Raw genomic sequence first — 17,820 nt, forward strand, 5'->3', positions numbered from 1 at the left:
ATGTCCAAGTTGTAGAAAACAATTCAGTCAAAAAGGACATTTAACCGGGCACATGAGAATTCACACAGATGAGAAGCCTTTTTTATGTGAGATCTGTGGAAAACATTTTGGTTACAAATTTTGTTTAAATAGTCACATGAGGATTCACACGGGTGAGAAGCCTTTTTTATGTGAGATCTGTGGAAAAAGTTTCTCTCAAAAATCTTATCTTTCTCAACACGTTGAAGCTCACGCAGCTGAGAAGTCTTTTTCTTGTGTGATTTGTGGAAGACCTTTCCGGTCTAAACCTAATTTACTTTTTCATATGAAAACTCACCCAGGTGAGAAACCTTTCTCTTGTGTTATGTGTGGAAAATGTTTGTCTCAGATTAGCAATTTAACTGTTCATATGAGAGAGCACAGAGCACATGATGGCATAATTTGAACCTGAAGTATCAACATTCTCAGTAACTTGCTGTTTGAAAGCGCAGTAATTATAGCTGGGTGACATTTTGTAAATGTAGCAGCTTTGTTAAAAAAACATTTCAAATGGATTTAGCTGAAACACTTTGAAGAAATAATCTTATTCTGGTAGTTTTAGCTTTTCATTTAAATGTTTATTTTTAAGTGAGATTGTCTCCACATTAATTGTCTGTCCCGCGTGCTCTGTTTTTATAGTTTGTGTGTTTTACTGTGACTGTACTGAAGAAACAGGAAATGATTTTTGGTTCCACTTTGAATTTTCTGCTGTGCTTCTTCTCTTTGTAAAAAAAATTACAAACTTTATTGATAGGTTTATTGTTAGTGAAAATTTAGAAAATAGTTTCTTTTAGTTATATGTGTAAACTGGGGTTGTGACTCTTGTTGTATGGTGGTAAAACATAACGCTTGCATACTGCTTGCTTGATAATTCAAGACCAAGTATACGTAGGGAGGGAATGTTTAGTGAGAATAGATCAGTCTGGAAAAAAACACTGATGATGTTGTTGCAATAACTAATAAAATGCTGCTTGAGTGAAACTTACTTATGTCTCCTTGGTAACTAAGAACGATAGCTCATTAGAGTAAACTTTCTTATTCATTTAAGTTTTTCCATTACTATTCGTTCAGTACCTCAGTTCACCTGAGTGAAACGCAGTATATAAAATAATTACACACAGACTAATGTTTTCAAGCTTTTTCAGTTAATTATTAAGTTTTATGTTTTTTAACACATTTACTAAAGTTTTTATATAAAATGTTTATATTAAACTTCCAACGTTTAATAAAAACATTTTAAATCAGAAATGTGACACAGAAGCACCTTCATGCTGCCACCTACTGACAAGAACCTGATACTACACCTACATTGTTTCAGCTGCAACAGATGTAGAAATCAGTGACTCGGCTATTTTTCTACAATCTGTGCTTCTGAATTCATTTCAGTGGATTTCATATCCTGGAGTATGTTTAAACAGTCATGTTCAATAACATGGAATCAGACCAACAAATAAAAACATTTTATTTCAGAAATGTGGGTTTGAAGTCAGGTATCCAAAAGGTTCTGTTGTAAGATGGTTTTTTTCAATTATATTCAAATGTTCCAGTTAAATACAATACTCTAAACCACCTGTGGCCTCATACTGTTTAACTTTAAAAATGAGTCTGAACATACAAACTATAACCTTATGTGCCGATATAATAACTGTACGTGTTTTGTTCTAATTCAGCAGATCTATTCATACTCAATAAATTAAAATATGAAAGAAAATGTGGTATTGAGATCAAGGGTATCTATGGTTACTCAATTCAAGCAGTTAATAAGCATTGTTCTCTTTAAGCCTACATTTATGAAGTAAAATGTAAAATATATAAGGAATATTATATATGTAAAATATATAAGGAAAGAGGCAGCTGAAGTTCAAAAACTTAGAACTGAAAAGAGAGTAACTTATGCTCAGGCAGTGAAACAGGTGAGAAGTAATGATAGTAATTTGAATGTAAGTCAGGAAAGGAAAGTAATGACAAATAATGATCAGGGAAATATTACGTTAGATAAATTAATTCAATTTCTTGCGTATATTAACTGTTCAGAACAAGCAAGAAATAAAACTGAGAAGATTAAAATTATAGCGAAAGCAGCTACTAAATTTTTTAAGGTAAAAGATTTGTCTTTGGAAAAAATAGATGATGAGCTAAGACAAGGTGAAGGGTCAGCTGATTTTGAAGCGTCTCAAACAATTTCATAATTTTAATAGTACAGTGGAATGCTCGGAGTTTAATAGCAAATGGTCAAGAATTTAATGGTTTCATTAGTAATTTAAATCCTAAACCGGATATAGTATGTGTTCAAGAAACTTGGCTCAAGCCGTCATTACAGTTTAGTATTAACGGTTATTCAGTTCTACGTAAAGACAGGGAAAGTAAAAATGGAGGAGGGTGTGCTATTTTTATCAAAACTAACATAACATTTATTCAAATACCAATACAAATAGTGTCAGACTTAGAAATTATTGTTGCTGAAGTATGGACAAATGAAGGGAGTGTTAAAATAATTAATTTCTATAACCCTTGTAAGCAATTAGAAAAATCAAAACTTGTAGCAGTCCTAAAAAATTGGAGAGTGAAAATAGTGTGGTGTGGGGATTCTAATGCTTATAGCACATTATGGGGTGATCAAGATAATTATAATGGAGAGATTGTAGAAGAGGTCATAGATGAAAAAGGTTTGATTGTTTTAAATAATGGAGAAGGCGCTCAGGTGGATATTGTTAGAGGCAAAGAGTCTGCTATTGACTTGACATTGGTGTCTCAATCTATTGCTGATGGATGCAGATGGGAAATAATGAAAGAAAATACAATGGGGGGTGATCATTACCCAATAGCCATTAATATAGGGGTAGTTATGAAACAGGATCAGTCAAAAGTTGAGGGAAGGTGGAAGTTTGGGAGAGCAAATTGGGGTATGTTTGGAGTTATGAGTGAAGAATGCTTGGAAAAGGTAGATATAAATAATCCAATTAATGAGGTTAATTCTGAAATTAGCAAGGGTGTAATAAATTCAACCAAATTAAGTATTCCCAAAAGTAATGGGAATAGAAAAAAAAAAGTTCCTTGGTGGACAATAGAATGTTCAATAGTTATTAAACAGAGGAACAAAGCGTTTAAGATATTGAAAAAAATGATACGTTTTCAGAATTTGATAAATTATAAAAGAAAACAGGCAGAAGTTAGAAGAGTTATTAAAAGTGCTAAAATAAATTATTGGAGAAAGTATTGTGAATCTTTGGGGAAGAATTCAGCATTAGATAAAGTCTGGAATACTATTAAAAAAATGTCAGGGAATTCAAAAGAATTTTTTTTTCAATAATAAAAGAGAATGGAAATAATATTATAGATAATAAAAGTAAGGCTGAGGTATTAGGAAAGATGTTTGCTAAGATACATAGTACAGAGAATCTAAATAATAGGGAAAAATTAGGACGTGAAACTACCAAACAGCTGAATATAGTATTAATTCAAAATGATGAGGATTATGATGATTATATTAATCAGGAATTTTCCTTAGCTGAATTAGATAAAGTGTTGAGGAATTCTAGAAAATCGACGCCTGGTAATGATCAAATCACTTATAATATGATGAGTAATCTTAGTGTCGTGAGTAAAGAAAAAATTTTAAAACTGTTTAATAAAAGTTGGGAGGAAGGAGTTTTGCCTGATAACTGGAAGGAAGCTATTATTATTCCTATATGCAAACCTGGGAAAGATCCATGTTTAACTGAAAGTTATAGACCAATAGCCCTAACGTCATGTTTAGGTAAAGTTATGGAGAAAATGGTAAATAATAGGTTAGTATATTTCTTAGAATCCTAGGGGTAAGATAAAGGAATACCAATTTGGATTTAGCAAAGGAAGAAGTACGATTGATCCAGCAATATGTTTGGAACATGAAGTTAGACGAGCTCAAGTTAATAAAGAGAGTGTGATAGCAGTGTTCTTGGATGTGGAAAAGGCTTATGATATGTTGTGGAAAGAAGGGTTGCTGATTAAATTAAAACTAACAGGTATAAAGGGTAAAATGTTTAGATGGATTAGAAATTTCTTAACTGAAAGAAAGATAAGAGTGAAAATAGAAGGGGAAATAAGTTCAGAGTATCAAGTGGAAAATGGAAGTTTATAAAGTTCAAATTAGTTCGGTAGTTGTCTCTCCTGCCATCCCACCATGGGTTTTAGACCAGGCTGAAGTTGACTTAAAATTATTGGAAAAGGGAAGAGAGATGGAAAAGAATGAAGTGGAAAGTTATATTAATAAAGAATATTCAAAATATATCCAAGTATATACAGATGCTTCAAAAATGTCAAATAATCAAGTAGGGATAGCATTTATTGCTCCAGATTGAAATGTTATGGAAAATAAAAGAATTAGTGATAAACTAACAGTGTATACAGGCGAATTAATGGCAATTTTAATAGCCTTAGAATGGATAGAGGGAATAGGAAGAGGAAAGTTTGTAATTTGTTCAGATTCTAGTAGTGCATTAATTAGTATAAAAGGAATGAAATCGGAAGTTAGGCAAGATATTATAGAGGATATAGTTCAGATAATTTTCAGGGTTAAGAAGAAAGGATCTCAGATTAAATTAATTTGGATTCCTGCTCACATCGGTGTTGTAGGAAATGAATTGGCAGATAGTTTTGCTAAGAGAGCCTCTAATAAAGAAATTGTTGAGTTAAATATTAAAATAAGTAGGAATGAGATAAAAAGTGTTGTTAAGGAGTACATGAAGGAAAAATGGCAAGAACAGTGGGATAGAGGAGAAAAAGGGAGATTTTATTATAAAATTTAAAAAAGAGTTGGGGGGGGGGGGGGGGTAAAGAAAAGGTAATAGGAATAGAAGGGAAGACGATATTATTTCCAGAATCAGATTTGGGCACACAAGGTTAAATAGTACTCTTAAGTTAATTAATAAACACAGTACAGGTTGTTATAAATATTGTGGAGAGATGGAAACAATACAGCATGTATTTTTAGAATGCAATAAGTATGTAAGGGAGAGAGAGATGTTGGTTAATGAGTTGAATAATTGTAAATTAGATTTAGAAGAAATATTTCAGAAATCATCAGGAGATACAATTTTTGAGAGTATTTTTCGATTTCTAAGAAGGACGGGTATTATGGGGAGGGTATAAGCGTGTGATCCATACTCCAACCTGGAAGGTGGCGGTAATGCACCAGTAAGTTGTTTGCCAGCCGCCATAAAACATGAAGAAGAAGAAAAAGAAGGCGGGGAAGATAAAATCAGAGCACACGGGCTAGCCTTAGCTTTTCCTTTGTTAGACGGTGGTTTGAAGAAGAGTTTGAGTTTAAGCTAAATATTTCCGTGTTTTCAGTGAAAATGTCTTCAGTTCCGCCTCAGAGAGAGTTTATCAACGAGCAGGTAACTCCTGCTGGAGAAACATTCACAGAGTGGAAAGAAATCAACGTTAAGATGGAGGAAGAGATGGAGGATCAGCGCAGACTGGTGGATTTTACCCGGATACCGAGGATCATCTTACACCGAATAGGTACGAAACACCTTCATGTTTTACTGATTTATCAGGTTAAAGAGAGTTTTTAGACAGATAAATCATCGTTGTGTTCGGAAACATATTTAAGGAATCGGCTCAAATTGTAAATATTAAGCAGAAGTAGAAAATTCCTGAAGAAATTTAACCGGGGCCTGCCAAAGTGGGCCCGTTAGTTTGGACCCAGCAATGCTATTCAATGCTAACAATTAGCATCAATGCTAAGCTTAGCTAAATAGTAGTCAATAGCCGGTGCAGAGTCACAAGCATGTTGACTAACATGGACTTGCACCATTCAGTTTGTTAAAATTAGTGTATAATCTAAAATGAGCCAAAATGCTAATGTAAACCTAAATGCTGCCAGTAGCATGTGGGCTATCATTAGAATGTTGTCTTACATGGACTTCCTACATTCAGTGTCCTAAACATGGATAATAATTAAGAAAAATAGCTAAAAGCTTATTTTAGGGAAAAAGCTAATGCTTGCGCAGCAAGGCAGCGCCCTAACCTGAGAGGAAAAGATAATGCAGGCTAATATTATTGCACTGTCTCTGTGTCGCCCTGCGACAGACTGGCGACCTGTCCAGGGTGACCCCGCGCACCAGCACCTCCCAACCCCACTAGGGACAAGGGTGTTAGAAAATGGATGGATGGATGGATGGATGTCCCTGGTCTTTTTTGGATACAGTCACAAATGTCAATTTAAAATTTCATATACATTTAAAGAGACGTGTTTATATATTCTTAACTCAATGGTGCAAAAAGTGTATTTACTACAAAATAGTATTCTTATCATGGTGATAGTTGTACGAACATGATTATCTATTGTAAGAACGTAATAATTATATTGTATAAACGTAATCATTATATTGCATAAACATGATATTTCATGTCCAGGAGATAATATGCTTGTAGTGCAGCATAATGAAGGTTAGTACAGTAGCTAATATAATTTCAGATCTTTGTATAACTTTTCTCCAGGTTAACTTAGAAAGTGAGACATTATTGTTACAGGTTAATTTTCTAAACTACAAAAAAGTAACTGTTAGGGAAGCTCAAAAATGAAACATTGGACTGATATTAATATATGATAGTAACACTGGTGTTATGCCAGATTTACCAATATTTTATTTTATCATTTTTTAAAATCTGATTACTCTATCAATCATAAGAATAATCAATAGATTACTCAATTACTAAAATATTTGTTTACAACAACCCTAATTATTTTATTATTTTTAGTATAATTTTTCCAGTTACTTAATGCATCAAACCGTATCAAATGCTTTGTGCTTAGTCAGCCAGAGTTAATGTGCGCGGCCGCAGGAAGATCCGAAAAACTCGTCCCACAAACTTGAGCAGCCAGAACAATTTCTGTGATGCATACTAAAAACTCAACAGACACAAATGGCAGAGATACCAGAGCCACATTAGCAGCCTTTAATTAAATCTCCCGTTTGTTGCGCATTTCTGCGCAGTGCAGCGGATTCAACTCCTCATGCAGGGCCGGTCCAAGGCTGTACGAGGCCTGGAGCAGAATCTGACTTAGGGCACCTCTTGCTGCTTAAAACATCAGCATCTCTAACAGCTTCTGTGTTAGATTTAATCTGGGAGAGGGGGAGTAGTTTAATTGGCCAACCTAAAAACAATCTGCTATAATTGCAGTTTTCTAATAGAGCTTTGGAACTGACGTCACTGCGTGTGACGTTTACGTCGCTTGGCGCCATCTTGTATAGCGACAGACCAAAACAAACTTTATTCCAGCGTCTTCATTGTGTTACCGACCGCAGTGAAGTTGTTTTCAAGTTGGATATTGGATATCCGCGCTCCGCGGAGTTAGGGGCGTTTAGCTCAAGGTTGATCCGATTTATGAACGCTGATTCCGGCCAGCTGTTCTCTACCGCTCCCTCCTCAACGCTCAGAGGTTCACATAGGGACCGTCCATTTCTGAACCAAACACTCCTGTAAATAAATGCCTTGTGACCAACTGATACTAAAAAGTGGTAATTCATACTATTACAGGAGGCACACTATCCTCTATTAAAATTTAAGTCATATTCAATATTTTAAATTATTTTAATATTGAATGATGTTTTCTTCAATAACTGAAAATCAGTGTGAAATTGTTCTACTAGACTGTATAGATGAAGCACACCCATCTTTATTACATTATTACACCCAGATTTTTTATTTTTTAACTAATTTTATATATTTTTTAAAAATTTCATGAAATGTATTTGTTACCTGTAATGTTCAATTACATAAAATTCTAGGACAGGATCTATTTCATTACATGTTCACTTCTTACCTGAAATATGTTAAATACAACAAATATTTACTTAAAGTTTTTTCTATTTCATAACATTTACTTGTCACCTTTATATTTTACTCTGAACTGTTTAATTACACATTAAATATTTAAAGATTTAATGCTCTTTCATCTGGTTTGATTGCTTATATTAAATGTTTACTGCAAAATGTCTGATTATATAATTGTTTACTTTAATCACATAAAATGTTTATTTAAAAATATAATCTTCCATTACATGTACATTTATTACTTGAAATATTTTAAATATCAAATTTATACTTAAAATGTGATTCATTTCATCACCTGTTTACCTGCAACTTGAAGTGCTTGAATCAAACGTTTCATGAATGTTTTACCACATTAAATGATTAAATGACAGAAAACAGACACTTCCAACTGAACACATAATTCAACACAAATGGTTCATGTTCCTCTCCAGAGTCTGCAGCCTTGCTGAGCTCTTCTCCTGGGGTTTCCTCCTCAGCCTCTCCAACTTGCTCCTCTTCTGTAGCCTCCCCTACTGTGTTTTTATGATTTACCTCTTCTGGGGTAAATCATGAAAACACAGTAATTCTCTGTAACTTGTTGGTCCACCATGGTCTTGCTGTATTGCCTCTTTAATTGACGCGCATGTCGGTCCGATGTTGTGGCGTTTACCTCGCAGTGACCCAGATTCAGCCTGGATTGAGCTAATATATTTCATACGTCGGTTTGCCTTGAAGAGGACGAATCAGAACACATCAGTATTAATGCTGTAAATTTTATAACACTAGTAAAATAGTTTACTTCACAATAATGGAATAACCTCGATATCCACTGACAAAACTCGGACTATGCTACATAAAACGATTATGACACAACACCAACAAAGTGAATTTAAACACTCACCAGAATGGAGATGTCTGGAGCAAACTTGTAGATATCTTGGGATGTTGGAGAAGGTAACATCAGGACGTCTCACCGCTGATACCCGGGATATTTGTCTCCTTTTCGTTAGCTCTGATAGTTTAGCCTACTCGCGTTGTTTACAGACAGAAAAACAGTGAAACTAAAGTCTGTTTTAAAATCTTTTTACCGTCTCGGTCGTGTGATCGGACATTACATCCAATAACGCGGCAAGTTCGAACCATTGCTAAATAATTTCAAGTAACTTAGATTCAAAAATTCAAAATATCTGTGAGACAGTGGTTTTCTCGGTTATGTATATGGCCTCACAAGATGGCGCTCATATCCCTACGCCTAGAGCAATGACGTCACGTTCCAAAGCTCTGTTTGTATTTTTGAACAAATAGAGCTCAAACTCAAAGATTAAACTCACAGCATCTGATTGCTATGATAATAAAATAATCTAACTATGAATATTGTTCTTTGAACTTTTAGAAAGTAAACTTGTCAGCTCCTTAAAATCTTACATTTAAATGTTAAACAATTTAAATTAATTTATGTATGCTGAAACCATTCAATCAAATTCAGCAACATTGATGATGTGGATAAACAAATGTTACATTTATGAATGTGTGGTTTGTGACCCGGAGTGCCTTCTCCTGGTCAAGGGGGGTGTCCTGCCCCAGGTGGAGGAGTTCAAGTATCTCGGGATCTTGTTCACGAATGGGGGAAGAAGGGAGCGGGAGATCGACAGGCGGATTGGCGCAGCGTCTGCTGTCAAGCAGGCGCTGTACCGGCCCGTCGTGGTGAAGAGAGAGCTGAGCCAAAAAGCTAAGCTCTCGAGTTACCGGTCGATCTACGTTCCCACCCTCATCTAGGGTCATGAGCTTTGGGTCATGACCGAAAGAACGAGATCGCGGATACAAGCGGCCGAAATGGGTTTTCTCCGTAGGGTGGCTGGGCTCTCCCTTAGAGATAGGGTGAGAAGCTCAGTCATCCGGGAGGGACTCAGAGTAGAGCCGCTGCTCCTTCACATCGAGAGGAGCCAGTTGAGGCTCGGGCATCTGGTCAGGATGCCTCCTGGACGCCTCCCTGGTGAGGTGTTCCGGGCACGTCCCACCGGGAGGAGGCCCCGGGGAAGACCCAGGACACGCTGGAGGGACTTTGTCTCTCGGCTGGCCTGGGAACGCCTCGGGATTCCCCCGGAGGAGCTAGAAGAAGTGGCTGGGGAGAGGGAAGTCTGGGCCTCCCTTCTGAAGCTGCTACCCCCGCGACCCGACCTCGGATAAGCGGAAGAAGATGGATGGATGGATGGATGGATGGATGGATGGTTTGTGTTAAAATATTAGCATTTATGGGCCCCTGAAGAACCTTATGGAGCCGCTGACTTAATTTGTATTAAACAGAAGTGAAAATAATTGATATTAATTTTATTTGTATTCTTTGATTAGTTGTTTTTAAGACTAGTTGTGGGTTTAAATATCGTTTCACTGGCAATGTTTTCCCTTACCTCTCCTTGGGCTGCCACCTTATCGTGGTGGAGGGGTTTGAGTGCTCCTATGATCCTAGGAGCTATGCTGTCTGGGGCTTCATGCCCCTGGTAGGGTCACCCAAGGCAGACAGGTCCTAGTTGAGGGACCAGACAAAGCGCAGCCCGAAGACCCCAATGACGGATAAAAACATTGGACTTGGCGTTCCCTTGCCCGGACGCGGGTCACCGGGGCCCCACTCTGGAGCCAGGCCTGGAGGGGGGGCACGATGGCGAGCGTCTGGTGGCCGGGCTTTAACCCATGGAGCCCGGCAAGGGTCAGCCCGAAGAGGAAACATGGGTCCCCCCTCCCATGGGCCCACCACCTGTGAGAGGGGCCAAAGGGGTCGGGTGCAGTGTGGGATGGGTGGCGGCAGAGGGAGGGGACCCTGGCGATCCGATCCTCGGTTGCAGAAGCTGGCTCTTGGGACGTGGAATGTCACCTCTCTGGTGGGGAAGGAGCCGGAGCTAGTGTGTGAGGTCGAGGGGTTCCGGCTAGAAATAGTCGGTCTCACCTCGACGCACGGCTCTGGTTCTGGAACCAGCCTCCTTGAGAGGGGCTGGACATACTTCCACTCTGGAGTTGCCCAAGGTGAGAGGCGTCGGGCAGGAGTGGGCATACTTGTTGCTCCCCATCTCGGCGCCTGTACGTTGGGGTTTACTCCGGTGAACGAGAGGGTAGCCTCCCTCCGCCTACGGGTGGGGGGACGGGTCCTGACTGTAGTTTGTGCTTACGGGCCGAACGACAGTTCAGATTACCCACCCTTTTGGAGTCCTTAGAGGGGGTACTGGAGAGTGCTCCTCCGGGGGACTCCCTTGTTCTACTGGGGGACTTCAACGCTCACGTGGGCAATGACAGTGAGACCTGGAGGGGCGTGGTTGGGAGGAACGGCCCCCCCGATCTGAACTCGAATGGTGTTCTGTTGTTGGACTTCTGTGCTCGTCATGGATTGTCCATATCGAACACCATGTTCAGGCATAAGGGTGTTCATATGTGCACTTGGCACCAGGACACCCTAGGCCGCAGTTCGATGATCGACTTTGTCGTCGTTTCATCGGATCTGCGGCCGTATGTCTTGGACACTCGGGTGAGGAGAGGTGCGGAGCTGTCCACTGACCACTACCTGGTGGTGAGTTGGCTCCGGTGGTGGGGGAGAAAGCCGGTCAGACCTGGCAGGCCCAAACGTGTTGTGAGGGTCTGCTGGGAACGTCTGGCGGAATCCCCTGACTTTGAACACGTCCCGGGGGAGGTGGGGGACATGGAGTCTGAGTGGACTGTGTTCCGTGCCTCCATTGTCGAGGCGGCCGGTCGGAGCTGTGGCCGCAAGGTTGTCGGTGCCTGTCGCGGCGGCAACCCTCGTACCCGTTGGTGGACACCTTCGGTGAGGGATGCCGTCAGGCTGAAGAAAGAGTCCTACCGGGCCTTTTTGACCTGTGGGACTCCGGAAGCAGCTGATGGGTACCGGCAGGCGAAGCGGCATGCGGCTCGGGTGGTTGCTGAGGCAAAAACTCGGGCGTGGGAGGAGTTTGGAGAGGCCATGGAGAAAGACTTCCGTACGGCTTTGAGGCGATTCTGGTCCACCATCCGGCGTCTCAGGGGGGGGAAGCAGTACGGCACCAACACTGTTTATAGTGGGGATGGTGTGCTGCTGACTTCTACTCGGGACGTTGTGGGCCGGTGGGCAGAGTACTTCGAAGACCTCCTCAATCCCACCAACATGCCTTCTATTGAAGAAGCTGAGCCTGGGGACTCTGGGTTGGGCTCTCCAATCTCTGGGGACGAGGTCGCCGAGGTGGTTGAGTAGCTCCTCGGTGGCAAGGCTCCGGGGGTGGATGAGATCCGCCCGGAGTTCCTTAAGGCTCTGGATGTTGTAGGGTTGTGTTGGCTGACGCGACTCTGCAATATCGCATTGACATCGGGGGCAGTTCCCCTGGACTGGCAGACCGGGGTGGTGGTCCCCCTGTTCAAAAAGGGGGACCGGAGGGTGTGCTCCAATTATAGAGGGGTCACACTCTTAAGCCTCCCTGGCAAGGTCTATTCAGGGGTCCTGGAGAGGAGGGTCCGTCGGATAGTCGAACCTCGGATCCAGGAAGAGCAGTGTGGTTTTCGTCCTGGTCGTGGGAACACTGGACCAGCTCTACACCCTCGGCAGGGTCCTGGAGGGTGCATGGGAGTTCGCCCAACCAGTCTACATGTGTTTTGTGGACTTGGAGAAGGCGTTTGACCGTGTCCCTCGGGGAGCCCTGTGGGGGGTTTTCCGGGAGTATGGGGTACCGGGCCCTTTGATACGGGCTGTCAGGTCCCTGTATGACCGGTGTCAGAGTCTGGTCCGCATTGCCGGCAGTAAGTCGGGCTCGTTTCCGGTGAGAGTTGACTCCGCCAGGGCTGCCCTTTGTCACCGATTCTGTTCATTATTTTCATGGACAGAATTTCTAGGCGCAGCCAAGATGTTGAGGGGATCCGATTTGGTGGCCTTAGGATCTCATCTCTGCTTTTTGCAGATGATGTGGTCCTTTTGGCTTCATCAGATCGTGATCTGCAGCTCTCGCTGGAGCGGTTTGCAGCCGAGTGTGAAGCGGCCGGGATGGGTATCAGTGCCTCCAAATCCGAGGCCATGGTCTTGAGCCGGAAAAGGGTAGAGTGCCTTCTCCGGGTCAGGGGGGGTGTCCTGCCCCAAGTGGAGGAGTTCAAGTATCTCGGGATCTTGTTCACGAATGAGGGAAGAAGGGAGCGGGAGATCGACAGGCGGATTGGCGCAGCGTCTGCTGTCAAGCAGGCGCTGTACCGGCCCGTCGTGGTGAAGAGAGAGCTGAGCCAAAAAGCTAAGCTCTCGAGTTACCGGTCGATCTACGTTCCCACCCTCATCTATGGTCATGAGCTTTGGGTCATGACCGAAAGAAAGAGATCGCGGATACAAGCGGCCGAAATGGGTTTTCTCCGTAGGGTGGCTGGGCTCTCCCTTAGAGATAGGGTGAGAAGCTCAGTCATCCGGGAGGGAGTCAGAGTAGAGCCGCTGCTCCTTCACATCGAGAGGAGCCAGTTGAGGTGGCTCGGGCATCTGGCCAGGATGCCTCCTGGACGCCTCCCTGGTGAGGTGTTCCGGGCACGTCCCACCGGGAGGAGGCCCCGGGGAAGACCCAGGACACGCTGGAGGGACTATGTCTCTCGGCTGGCCTGGGAACGCCTCGGGATTCCCCCGGAGGAGCTAGAAGAAGTGGCTGGGGAGAGGGAAGTCTGGGCCTCCCTTCTGAAGTTGCTACCCCCGCGACCCGACCTTGGATAAGCGGAAGAATATGGATGGATGGATGGATGGATGGATGGATGTTTTCCCTTAACATACAATTACCCAGTAATATTTTTAATTTACTGTCTACTTAATATCTTTTTATACAAAAACACGGTGGACCGCCTCGGCGCCCCGCCCACCGGGCTTAGCAAGTTTTCTGGGGGAAACCCTGCAGTCTACCCACGTCTCTTGGAAAAAACTGTGTGAAAAATAGACACTTGCTTTTTTCTCCCTTTCTCTCTTGTTTTGGAAACCTGACTTTACTTCATGGTAATTACTTCTATTCCACCAAACAGGAATTGGCTTTAACTTCTGTCAAGAAGGTTTGGTTTCTGCCAAAACTTTATCAATGGAGCTGAACTGAGCCTGACTGAACATAATACAGAGTCTTTCTCAATGTTCTGCTTGGTGGCTATTTGCAGAATTGATTGGAATGCAAAGCGCCGATGGGTTTGTCATTGCAACATACGCCAGAGCTTTGTTGAGGCGCATGGGCCATTCGAGGTTGCTTACAACTTTAATTTTTGTTGCTACAGTAATAAAGAACAGATGTTTATGCAAATGAGGATCGGAATGAAGACATGAAACCAAAATCATCAACAGGGTTTAAAGTGCTCAGTTTCGTTTTTTAATGTGCATTAGAAAACAAGCTGCTCTATGCATTAAATGTTTTCAGCATAGAATTATGTATAAGACTCTAAGGAACTATAACAGGACTAAATCAAGCTGCTGTTTGAACTATTTTTGTCTTGGAGCCACTAGGTTTAATTATCGCCATCTCGCTGTCTCGCCTGGAGATCCATAGTATGTTTTGACTGATTTCTTGACCCCTTCCAGTCAGAAAGACTAAAGTGGTTAAGTACATTTTCATAATTATACATTTGTAATTTTAGTCTTTGGATCACTTGAAAAGGCTTTAAGTGATTAAAATCAATACTTCCTTCTTTTACTCATATTTAAAAGCTTTTGTTTTGTGTTTTGTGCAGATCTCTCACAGTGCTGGGTGTGTAAAGAGAAGGAGGTTCTCAATGAATTCAGCAACCAGGAGAGGAAGTCCACTTCAGATAAAGAAGAACCAGAACATCAAGAGTCCAAAGAGGAAGAGAAGCAACTCTGCATCAGTCAGGATGAAGAGCATCTTGTGCTGAAACAGGAGACTGATGACATTTTGGTGAATCCTCTTAATGTGCAAAGAATCCACAATGAAACAGAACCACAGAGGAACCAACTCATCTCTCATGGCTCTGCTGAGGATGAGAACCAGGATCAGGAAGGCAGCAATTCTGAAGACCCAGGAAAAGAGAAAAAGGAAGAACAGAAACAGAAGGAGAGATATGAGAAAATCAAAGAGCAGAAAAGCAGAACTGACACTGAAAAGCAAAAAAAGCACAAGAAAGCTCACGCAGAGCAAAAATTATATTCTTGTAAATTTGTGATAAAACATTTTCTGGAAACCGTAACTTGATGGTACACATGAAAACTCACACAGGAGAAAAACCTTTCACTTCTTCAATCTGTGGAAACGTTTCAAACAAAAAAGACATTTAACTCAGCACATGAGAATTCACACAGGTGAGAAGCCTTTCTCATGTGGGAGCTGTGGAAAAAGTTTCAACGATAAAGGCCAATTAAATGTACATATGAGAATTCACACAGGTGAGAAGCCTTTCTCATGTGGGACCTGTGGAAAATGTTTTACCCATAAAAACACTTTGAATGTTCATATGAGAATTCACACAGGTGAGAAGCCTTTCTGCTGTGGGACTTGTGGAAAGAGTTTCACCCAAAAGGGCAGTTTAGATGTTCACATGAGAATTCACAGAGGTGAGAAGCCTTTCTCCTGTGGAACCTGTGGAAAAGGTTTCTCTATAAAAAGTAATTTAAAGTTCATGTGAAAATTCACACTGGTGAGAAGCCTTTCTCATGTGGGAGCTGTGGAAAAAGTTTCACCTTGAAAACAATTTTAAATAATCATATGAGAAATCACACAGGTGAGAAGCCTTTCTCATGTGGGAGCTGTGGAAAAAGTTTCAACGATAAAGGCCAATTAAATGTACATATGAGAATTCACACAGGTGAGAAGCTTTTCTCCTGTGGGACTTGTGGAAAGAGTTTCACCCATAAGGGCAGTTTAGATGTTCACATGAGAATTCACAGAGGTGAAAAGCCTTTCTCCTGTGGGTCCTGTGGAAAGCGTTACAGTGAAAGAGGGAAGTTAACTCAGCACATGAGAATTCACACAGGTGAGAAGCCTTTCTCCTCTGGAACCTGTGGAAAAGGTTTCTCTATAAAAAGTAATTTAAAAGTTCATGTGAAAATTCACACTGGTGAGAAGCCTTTCTCTTGTGGGACTTGTGGAAAGAGTTTCACCCATAAGGGCAGTTTAGATGTTCACATGAGAATTCACAGAGGTGAGAAGCCTTTCTCCTGTGGGTCCTGTGGAAAGCGTTACAGTGAAAGAGGGAAGTTAGCTCAGCACATGAGAATTCACACAGGTGAGAAGCCTTTCTCCTGTGGAACCTGTGGAAAAGGTTTCTCTATAAAAAGTAATTTAAAAGTTCATGTGAAAATTCACACTGGTGAGAAGCCTTTCTCATGTGGGAGCTGTGGAAAATGTTTTACCCATAAATACACTTTGAATGTTCATATGAGAATTCACACAGGTGAGAAGCCTTTCTGCTGTGGGACTTGTGGAAAGAGTTTCACCCAAAAGGGCAGTTTAGATGTTCACATGAGAATTCACAGAGGTGAGAAGCCTTTCTCCTGTGGGTCCTGTGGAAAGCGTTACAGTGAAAGAGGGACGTTAACTCAGCACATGAGAATTCACACAGGTGAGAAGCCTTTCTCCTGTGGAACCTGTGGAAAAGGTTTCTCTATAAAAAGTAATTTAAAAGTTCATGTGAAAATTCACACTGGTGAGAAGCCTTTCTCTTGTGGGACTTGTGGAAAGAGTTTCACCCATAAGGGCAGTTTAGATGTTCACATGAGAATTCACAGAGGTGAGAAGCCTTTCTCCTGTGGGTCCTGTGGAAAGCGTTACAGTGAAAGAGGGAAGTTAACTCAGCACATGAGAATTCACACAGGTGAGAAGCCTTTCTCCTGTGGAACCTGTGGAAAAGGTTTCTCTATAAAAAGTAATTTAAAAGTTCATGTGAAAATTCACACTGGTGAGAAGCCTTTCTCATGTGGGAGCTGTGGAAAATGTTTTACCCATAAATACACTTTGAATGTTCATATGAGAATTCACACAGGTGAGAAGCCTTTCTGCTGTGGGACTTGTGGAAAGAGTTTCACCCAAAAGGGCAGTTTAGATGTTCACATGAGAATTCACAGAGGTGAGAAGCCTTTCTCCTGTGGGTCCTGTGGAAAGCGTTACAGTGAAAGAGGGACGTTAACTCAGCACATGAGAATTCACACAGGTGAGAAGCCTTTCTCCTGTGGAACCTGTGGAAAAGGTTTCTCTATAAAAAGTAATTTAAAAGTTCATGTGAAAATTCACACTGGTGAGAAGCCTTTCTGTTGTGGGACTTGTGGAAAGAGTTTCACCCATAAGGGCAGTTTAGATGTTCACATGAGAATTCACAGAGGTGAGAAGCCTTTCTCCTGTGGGACTTGTGGAAAGCGTTACAGTGAAAGAGGGAAGTTAACTCAGCACATGAGAATTCACACAGGTGAGAAGCCTTTCTCCTGTGGAACCTGTGGAAAAGGTTTCTCTATAAAAAGTAATTTAAAAGTTCATGTGAAAATTCACACTGGTGAGAAGCCTTTCTCATGTGGGAGCTGTGGAAAATGTTTTACCCATAAATACACTTTGAATGTTCATATGAGAATTCACACAGGTGAGAAGCCTTTCTGCTGTGGGACTTGTGGAAAAAGTTTCTCTCGAAAAGATAAATTAAATAATCATATGAAAATTCACACAAGTGAGAAACCCTTCTCTTGTGGGACTTGTGGAAAGAGTTTCACCCATAAGGGCAATTTAGATGTTCACATGAGAGTTCACACAGGTGAGAAGCCTTTCTCTTGTGGTACTTGTGGAAAAATTTTCTCTCGAAAAGATAAATTAAATAATCATATGAAAATTCACACAAGTGAGAAACCCTTCTCTTGTGGGACATGTGGAAAAAGTTTCACCTCGAAAACAACTTTACATAGTCATATGAGAATTCACACAGGTAGAAGCCTTTCTCCTGTGGAACCTGTGGAAAAAGTTTCTCTAAAAAAGTTTCATTTAAATGTTCACATGAGAATTCACACAGGTGAGAAGCCTTTCTCTTGTGGTACAT

General features: G+C 41.3%; 1 protein-coding gene and 1 long non-coding RNA gene across 2 annotated transcripts; both read left to right on the plus strand.

The window, feature by feature from the left end:
• Positions 1-5,471: 5,471 nt before the first annotated feature.
• LOC116726909 (uncharacterized) lies at positions 5,472-14,747 on the plus strand. The gene is made up of 2 exons (XR_004340710.1): positions 5,472-5,523; positions 14,521-14,747. It is a non-coding gene; the product is annotated as an uncharacterized LOC116726909 (long non-coding RNA).
• Positions 14,748-15,809: 1,062 nt separating this feature from the next.
• LOC116726901 (gastrula zinc finger protein XlCGF57.1-like) lies at positions 15,810-17,381 on the plus strand (the record flags this gene model as incomplete). Its single annotated transcript, XM_032573856.1, has 1 exon — positions 15,810-17,381. A coding segment is annotated over one exon (1,572 nt), but the record flags the coding sequence as incomplete, so codon positions are not given.
• Between the last annotated feature and the right edge of the window lie 439 nt (positions 17,382-17,820).

Source organism: Xiphophorus hellerii, chromosome 10, assembly GCF_003331165.1.
Source record: "Xiphophorus hellerii strain 12219 chromosome 10, Xiphophorus_hellerii-4.1, whole genome shotgun sequence".
In the NCBI taxonomy this organism is placed as follows: Eukaryota; Metazoa; Chordata; class Actinopteri; order Cyprinodontiformes; family Poeciliidae; genus Xiphophorus; species Xiphophorus hellerii.